Genomic DNA, 9,647 nt, shown 5'->3' on the forward strand with positions numbered 1-9,647 from the left:
AGGGAGCTGGTGCTCTCCCAGGCGATGGTGTCCCTGTGCTTTTTGTCGAGCCCGATTGTTACGAAACCCTTATTTTAGCAAAGTCTAGAGGCTAGAGTAACACAACATAAATATGAAAATGGGATACCAAGCATTAAAGGTGCAAATAAACTGAGGCCACACAGGTTTAGAGGCAAAAAGCCTGTGTTTTTAGTAAGTTAAAGCAGGAAATATTTACAGTGTATACAGAATATATTTACAATGTATACAAGTTCCAAAACAAAAGTATGCCACTGCCAGGGGACACGGATGTTGCCAAAATAACAAACTAAGCAGCTAAGGTGAACACAATACTGTAACTGACTGACATGAAAACAAAAAGCCTGACTGCCTAGCTACACTGTCCAATGAGGATAAATACAAAAGTGGCAACCATCCCTTACCTAGTGTGGTTTAACATAGATTCTGCCTACGTGCTGTCTATGTATAGGGGCCCCCGTCTTACCTGTCCCAAGGCAGGGCATACACACTAGATATAGCGTAGGAGAACAACAACAGCAATGTTTCTTGGTCTCTAGTTAATATACAACTGGTGTTGGTGAAGAGAGCGCCTGCACTGAGCCAAACACAGCCCTTTTATAGGGCACAGGTGGGTATGATTGGTTGAAGGCGGAGCCAGGGAATCAGAGGCTAGCCAATGAGGGCTGCTGGAGTCAGCCACCCTGGTGGTCATGGACCTCAGACCTGTAGAGGATGGAAGAGGGGAGAGGGGAGGAATACAGAGAAACCTACCCACGTGGCACGTAACACCGATGAAGTCTGTGCATTGGTGAGGTTACTGCTCTCTGTGAACGCCCGGCCCTCGATACTGTTTAACATCACCGCCAGAGACCTGGGCAGCAGACCTGGATCATTCTCTGGATCTACAAAGGTCCAGATAATAATACAACTTTTCATAGTGTTCTCTGAGGAGCCAAATACCATTTATGCTAACGGTCTCAGAACTGTCACTCTCAGATTCTTGATCTGCCAGAAAGGCCTCCATTTTCTTAATTCTAGTCTCGAGTTCTTGACTGGGAATGATTTGAAACGCTTTTTTGTAGCCCTCCAGGCCTTTTAGTATGTTTCCCCCTTTGGCAGCAGCTTTGGCGTCCTTGATGTGACGGTGGTAGGCCTACGTGCCCATTTTCTCATCGAAATCCAGAGACAGACTTGTCCAGTTTGGTTGTAATGGCCTCGATGTCTGGATAAATCTTGTCCTCCGTCTTCTTTCTTGGAACAACCGAGGAAGAGAGGTAGGTAGGTCTTGCAGTAGTTGGTCACTCCGTAGGCGGTCCTATCCCTTAGGACCGAATGACCCATGTTCAACTGCTGTTCACATGGAACCTTCTCCACTTCGGCCTTCAAAGTTCTCGTTCCCCTTGTCTCATTCACTGCCAGTAGGTGGTGCAATAGGACCTTTTATTTCTCACAAAGATGTACAGGTACAATGTGCATATTGCTTGGATTAGTTCTGTCAAAATGTATTCACACCATAGCGGTAGTCATGTACAACAGATTATATATATATATATACATACACACTAGACTAGAATGCGTACTAATGGGGCTTGCAAACCTCCCACCTTTAGTATGCAAATTTGGGGGCGGTTGCCATTTTGAAGGTGTCGGACAGGTATAGCAGACAGCAATAGCAACAACAGTGCATCAGAACTCCAATTAATTCATTTTAACAAAGTTAAAATACAGCTTCAAAATCTAGCCTACTTGGAAATGGACGGTGGACACAAAATGTAGAACACTGTAATCTCCCAAGAGTGGACCAGTATACTCCACCATTTTAATTTAAGAGGACCAATTCAGTTTCATATGCATTAGGCTGCGTGGAGCCCCATTTGATATGTTTTTTATTTTATTTTTTTCTGGTTCTACACCCAGGATCATTTGTACACTCTCAGAGTTGCCCTCGGATCGCAGGTTGGGGACAAATTTACCTATTCATGAGGAACCAGTGGTCATTGTCCATGTCAAGCTGCCACAGAGAATCCTTTCAGTGAGTTTGACTGGTCGCCCTCCAATCACGGTGGCTGTATGATGGTCAGTCAAACACATGCCATGTCTCCAGCGTGCTGCTGATGGACACACTGATAGACAGTCTGCGCCCACAAGGTTTTCCTTCAGACAGCTGCTGGCTGTTCTCACACTTTTCATTTCCAGTTTTCTTGGACCTTGTGTGTGTGTGTGTGTGTGTGTGTGTGTGTGTGTGTGTGTGTGTGTGTGTGTGTGTGTGTGTGTGTGTGTGTGTGTGTGTGTGTGTGTGTGTGTGTGTGTGTGTGTGTGTGTGTGTGTGTGTGTGTGTGTGTGTGTGTGTGTGTGTGTGTGTGTGTGTGTGTGTGTGTGTGTGTGTGTGTGTGTGTGTGTGTGTGTGTGTGTGTGTGTGTGTGTGTGTGTGTGTGTGTGTGTGTGTGTGTGTGTGTGTGTGTGTGAACAGACTTCATTATTTTTCTGGCCTTTATTTTCTCACTCAACTGTAAACAAACTAACATGCAGTATATGTGTGGCAGTCATTTACATGTCAAAGAGAAATATTGCACTTTTGACTCCACTAATACATTTCTAGGAAGGTAAAAAAAAAAAGGTGCATACTATAGATGAGAGAGAGATGTTATTTGTGCCATGCACCAGAGGTGCCCAGCCCACATTTATAGGACACACAACATATAAATCATTACATCAGTATTGCAAGCGAACAGAACATTCAGTATTTTTCCTGAGCCTTGCATAAGAAATCTTTATCTAAAACGAAAATAAGTAAGTAGCCTTGCCGAGCCATGAGCAGAGTTGGGGTCCGTTACTCAAAAAAGTAATACACTACATATTACACATTACTTTTGAAAAAAGTAATGCCTTACATTACTTGATTACTCCCTGGAGAAAGTATCTAGTTACACTACTCGTTACATTACTTTTGCGTTACTCCATAAAATCGCCTGAGATGCATTGTCACATAATTTACCACCACTTAACAAATCTTTAAAATCCAAATAAGGAGGACATACACAAGATCTTTCTTTATGCTCTTTACCAGGTTGTGGAGGAATAAAACAAAATGGGCCTTTCCAAAACGGTCTAGTGCAGTGGTTCTTTTGACCTTGTAAAACTTTTTCTATGCAAACTTCTAATTAATTCTTTAAGTACATTGTACATGTTATGTAACAGTGACAGCAGTGGCTTTCAATCAGTGGTCCGTGGACCACCAGACACCAGTGAGCCTTGAGGGTGTTCCAGGTGGTCCCCAGCTAAATGATGGAGAGTTGGTAACCAAATGGACACTCATTAGATATTTAACCCTTATATCTTTAACTCTTGATAGTGTAAAATTAAACCAATTCCATTTGGTATATATGGTATGATATGAAAATGGTTGAAAACCACTGTACCACAGGTTCTCTAGGCAAATATTAACCCAAAATATATTCAAATAAAATAATGAGACGGAGAGAAATCAGTAGCCTATATGTTCACAGTGCTTTAGGATCCCTTTCTTTATGATGTCGAGTTCCCTGCTCCATTGCTCATTAAATGTAGTTTTTCATTTCGGCATATTTGGTTTATTCATCTCTGCATTAACTAACTAGCGAGTGATTGTGAGAGCACACATTCTACAACAAACAAACCGACCCTCCCACTGGCAGTGTTGCCAAACTTGCCAGGTTTTGGGAGAGAAACAAGCAGCCATGTCTATGAAAACAAGCCCAAAAGAAGCCTGACTGGGCTATTTTATAAAACAAGCCCAAAGTCGCTTATATAATAAGCGGACATGGCAACACCCCAACGTCTGCTCTGTCTCTGTTTATGACAGTGGGAGTGAGTGACTGGCCGGCTCGATGTGGAGCTGAGCAGCGCTGCGGAGATTTTAATCCCGAGACGACGTAAATGACAGTTATGACACAAGCACTGTATATCACAAAAAACGGACAATGATGTGTCCAGCCAGAGGTTGAGGTGGGAGGGAGGACGACAGGTGGGTCTAAAACCGGACGTCTGGCCACCCTACGAGTCCATGACAGTAACAAAAAGTGCTGTGCTGCTGCTGATCTGACACCGGTTTGAAATGTTCTAGTCCGCGACTCCGCTAGTGCGTTGACAGCACACCATTAGTGTTCATGTTCAACTCATCTCCGTTGTGTGCATTATTCTCCAAAGCAACACTGCTGAAAGCAGCCACATGACGCAAGTAACGAGTAACTGCAGCGCTACAGCGACCAGTAACTGTAATGTGATTATCAATTTGGAGGAGGAGTGTCGTTATATTACTCGTTACCGACCAAAGTAGTGTGATTACAGTAACGAAATATTCCGTTACTCGTTACACCCAACTCTGGCCATGAGGCCCATAGGGCAGTAGCCTATCTCCTGTTTCTGTAGCGTGAGGCAGCTTGATGTACAAGTACACCCTCTGGACATGACGCTAGTATGTCGCTTGGACTTACCCCCAATCCAACCCTTGATGCTGTGTGTCAAGTAGGGAGGCACTGGGTCCCATCTTTGGTATGACCCGGCCGGGGATCGAACACCGACCTCCCAGTCTCAGGGCGGACACTCTAACCACAAGGCCACTGAGCTGGTAAAAACGAAAATACCTTTACTGAAACGTAACACATTTGGTGCCAACGCTCCTATGACTGGCCGTGTGTGTCCCTATGTGTATGTCTGTGTACGAGGCCTTCATACTGAGCACGAACTACAACAATACATGTATAGTTTTGAGTACAGTACATGACTAACTTTGCCAATGACTAACTTTGTGTGCATGTCTCTATGTATGAGTACGAGGCCTTCACACTGAGCACTGTAACAATAAACGTATGTACAGTACATAGTACAGTATGCATACTGTACAGTAAGAGTGCAGTACAAGTACAGTACATCACAGTATGAGCACATATTCGTACAGAACTGTACAGTATGAGTACATACTCGTACAATGCAGTACGGGTGCAGTACTTAGTTCAGACTAGTCATTGGTCCGACAAACGACAACCTACCTCAAACCCTAACCTAACCATAACCGCAAGCACGGGAGCAGCACATGTTCGAGCGGTTCCCGCATGTCGGACTAATGCTCCGTCGGAATTATGCGTGGATCCCGTACAGTACAGTATGAGTACATACTCGTACTACAGAGTACAGTAGGCCTACATTACGAGTACTACAGTAAGAGTAGTACAGGATTTCAGTACAGTAACTATAACAATAACCGTATAGTTGCACCGCTCACACAGGTGTGATTTTCCTTTTTTGGCTATCATCTAGCCAAAAAAAAGTTAACACATTGACATTTTTTTAAATAACAAATGTCTTAATTCATCATAGTGGACAGTAAAACAAAACAATGTGTTCATAGTTTTGGTTTGTACCATAAGTCAAGAGCCCAACTCTTTATTTTTAAGGAACATGAATGATACATTATAGATTTTACTTCACTGGTAACCATTAGAAATGTCTCAGTTAAAAATAGTTTTGGTTACTCTGAAGTAGTGGTTAATATGAATTAACCACTTAAGCCCTATTTCAAATATAGTGAGAATAGTCGATCTACAAGCTCACAATGTGTCACTCACAATGCAATACCTTTACAACTTGTAGATATATATTTTCACTATTTTCTTTTTCCTTTTTTTTAGGGGGGGTGGTCTCAAAATGACATTGTAGCAATTGATCCATTTTTTGATCCATTTTTCATTTTTTATCCATAATTACATTACATACATTGATACATTGATATTAAAAAAGAAAATGTATATTTGTACTTTTGGATACTTTTATTTTGTTTTATGTGTATTGTCTTTTACATGAAACTCTTCCCGTGTGTAATCTATTAATATTTTCACAACTTTAATATCAATATTCCACAAGTTGTGAAAATATGAATATTAAAACATTTGTGTTGTGTTTAATGCTTTGCTATGACAACCTGAACTTCCACCACACGCATCAACCAAAGTTAATCTTTAATATGCTTCAGAAATGTGTTATTTGTGTTTTATTTAAAATAATTGTCATGTCCTGTGTATATGTAACTATTAAATGAAAAAATGTAAGGATAAACATTGACAATTTAACTGTATTCGTTTTTATTTATATAAGGTATTTACAGATTTATTTTTAGGAAGTCATTTTTTCTCTCCAAAACATCAAGGAACTAAAGTATAATTTACATTAAATGCATTGTGTATAGTAAGGGCATTTTATCAGATTGACCAATCTGGGAACTAAATCGTTACCAAGAAATTTCTTCACCAATGTGTTTCTAAAGGTATCTAATACCATGTACTAAAATATTGAAATTCAACTCCCAGGGGAAATTTGAGTTATTAGCATAATATGTGACCATACCCTTAACATCCTGGCAAAAAAGTCCAAATTTCATCATTCTTTAAGTAGCATGTGACTAGGGCGTTTTCATGATTCTGAATCCATTCCAAACATTAGTTTTGCACAAAAAACACTCCTTGGGCTCATCACATTCTTGATGACGGCTATGGCTGTTTTCCTCCCAAGGAGTGTTTTTGTGCAAAACGAATGCTTGGAATGGATTCAGATTCATGAAAACCCCCTAGTTTCATATGTCACATGATACTTCCAGATTTTCACAAGTTTCTCTTACTAGTAACAGAAAAACCCCAACATCCCCTATTATTCGGGGGAAGAATAAAGAAATTCATAAGAGGTTCATCGTTGGCATCTAGGGAGTGTGTGTGCAAAGTTTGGCATCGGCCGGGTTAACGGTGCTGGAGATTTAGCTGGTAACGGACGGACGGACACACACAGGCGGAGTGCAAAACATACTCTCCCCATGCCTTCGGCCTGGTGGAGACAATAAGGCAATTCAATGTGCTTTAATCGACATCATATGGCATTAGGATGAAATGAAAGTTACAAAAATATAGTATATATTATATATATATTGCAGTGCAGAAGTGTAAGTAAAAAACATGAAAGGCATGTGGCAAACAAAGGTCTCTAGTTGTGTTTTAAAAGAAACTAGAAAAAGTGCCCTTCTGGGCACAGGTCTCCACCAGGAGGATTGGAGTGTGTGTGATGTTTGGCAAAATCTTTAGGAGTAATATAAACATTTTGGTTTTTTTTTTGCAAAAACATGTCCATTTTGTTGAGGAAATGCAGAGCAAGATCACTCATACAGTAGCATCTCTGAGGATAGAATTCTGGATGAGCAGAACATGTGCAGCATTTTGTACAAAACGGGCCACTCCTGTAAATAGCCACTAGTGCTTTCTAGGGTATGATTTGGGGCCCTAAAAATGAATGCAAAATCAATATCAACATATTAATACTGTCCAATCTTTAGATAGGGAGGGGGGTGAAATTATGACATATGTCAAACACTTTGTGTTTGAGATAGACACTCATGCTTTCTAATGTGGTAACAGCCCACATAGTTTTTGCATTGAAGGTTTTTAAAACATTTTTGAAATGTTTTAAATGTATTAAACGAAAATGTTTGTGTGGTCAGCAATGGCATGGGACATGTCATTAATGTTGTATGAATGATGGAGGCGTTGGTTAGGGTGATGGTGTAGTGTTACTTGCTGCTAGGGTTACTCGTCAGTGGAAACCGTGTGTGTGTGTGTGTGTGTGTGTGTGTGTCACACTGATGCTTGCTGTGAACTCCCCAGAGTCTCCAGCAGTTCACACTGGGGAACGGTAGGAAGGAATAAGTGATTATGGAGGTAAAGTCTTATTGCTTTGTTGCTAATGTGTAATTGAGTGTGCCTGGCTTTGGTTTTCAGTAATTAGTCGTTAGTACATTGGCTATTTTCTTATTTAATGTTGCCTTTTTTTCTTTTTCTTTTTACCAAATGTTTGCCTATTTATGCTGAATTTTAACCTATTACTTTCTGACAATGCCCAGGATAGGGTTGCTAGTGTTCATGTGTTCAGAGTTGGATTTATATTTGTATTTTTTCATCAGCCTACATGTAATTTCCTATTATCCTCTTTTTGCCCCTCTGGTTTTCCAGTTCTCTCTGTGCCGGCTGCGTACCCACCAATGGTGTTTTCTGCTTTTCAATGTTCTACTTTTCCACGCCCTGTTGTTTGGGGCCGATTTTGTCGAGGAGTACCTGCTCCAGCCGACGCCAGGTGTGTACACGGACGGTTCGGTCCTAGATGTACGGGAGAGGGCCAGGAAGCTAGATCTGAGCCTCGAAAAGGAGAACGTGTCGCAGGCCTACCCCATCACCAACCCCGACGCCTGTCGGAACCCTGACTTGTTCCTCCTGACTCTAGTATTTAGCTCCCCAGGCAACATCACCCAGAGGGACGCAGTGAGGAGCTCCTGGGCCAATCAGACACACGTCCAGAGTTACCCAGCACAGGCTCTCTTCTTCTTAGGGTCACCCACGACGTCTGCAGCACAAGACGCCATCGATAAGGAGTCCCGTCAATACGCTGACATAGTCCAGGGTCACACCACGGCGGACTCCTCCCTCCACGGGCGGATGTTAAAGACGGTGATGGCGCTTCGTTGGGTGATCACTTTCTGCCCTGCGGCCCGCTTCGTCATGCTGACAGAAGACTCTGTGTTTGTGAATCTGCCTGCCCTGGTAGGCTACCTGCTGGGGCTGCATAGGCACCCTGAGGATCTCTATCTGGGGAGGGTGATCCATAGAGATTCCCCCAACCGTGACCCTAACAGCCCTGGTTACCTTCCCTTAACCCTCTACCCTGATAAGTACCTCCCTGACTACTGTGCGGGTACAGCGTACGTGCTGTCCCAGGATGTTGTCCGTAAGGTATACGTGGCCTCCTCAGTCATCCGCGCCCCTGTGCCTGCTGACGTCTTTGTGGGCCTCTGTGCTCAGAGAGCAGGTGTGGTGCCCACACATAGTGCCAGGTTCTCGGGGGAGAAGCACATCCGCTACAATGATTGCTGCTACCGCTATCTGTTCAGTTCGGCGGGAATGGGGAGTCAGGAGCTGGGCACGGTGTGGGTAGACCTGCGGCAAGAGGATGGCAAGTGTTCACTGTTGAAGACGTATTATGGTCTGGTGAAATGCAAGGCTCTAACCTACCTGGATAAACTGTCCTTCAGCTCCCAGGCGCAAGCTGACACCAAGACATAATGGACATGGAGAGTGTTATGATGGTATTCGGCGTGTGTGTGTGTGTGTGCGCACGCTCATTTGTCAGTGTGACAGATAATTAGTGTGTTCAACACATTGAATTCACAACTTGCAAACGGTACTCGACTCAAAGGAATCTAAATGAAGCCATGTGAATTTCCATTGTATCTTCTCACAATAGCACAACCTCTTCCTCCTAAACAATGCCGTAAACTCAATGATGCATAATGTCAAACAAGATTGCCCTGACAGTTATGTGCAACGATTTCGCATAGTTGCATTGTTTCTTAACAAAATTGTAATTCTTCTCTTCAAATATAAAATTATAATTATATAATATATATATTTTTTATTTTTTAACAATATAGGCCTACTGATAATATGTGAACAGTGTCATTTGGAGAACAAGGTTGTATCACTGTTCATTTGTTTAAGTTTAGATTTGTTTAAGGCCAGATTTCTACTGGCGTCTGTCCTGTTCATGTGCGGGGTGTGGTACTTTAACACTATAGAGAGGAA

At 42.3% G+C, this 9,647-nt stretch overlaps 1 protein-coding gene across 1 annotated transcript; it reads left to right on the top strand.

The window, feature by feature from the left end:
• Positions 1-7,727: 7,727 nt before the first annotated feature.
• On the top strand, positions 7,728-9,128 carry b3galt9 (beta-1,3-galactosyltransferase 9; the record flags this gene model as incomplete). The annotated part of the gene is made up of 2 exons (XM_079523961.1): positions 7,728-7,733; positions 8,025-9,128. The coding sequence occupies 2 exons, from the start codon at positions 7,728-7,730 to the stop codon at positions 9,126-9,128; spliced, it is 1,110 nt and encodes a 369-aa protein (XP_079380087.1).
• Between the last annotated feature and the right edge of the window lie 519 nt (positions 9,129-9,647).

This window comes from Electrona antarctica (genome assembly GCF_951216825.1).
Source record: "Electrona antarctica genome assembly, chromosome: 16".
Taxonomy (NCBI): Eukaryota; Metazoa; Chordata; class Actinopteri; order Myctophiformes; family Myctophidae; genus Electrona; species Electrona antarctica.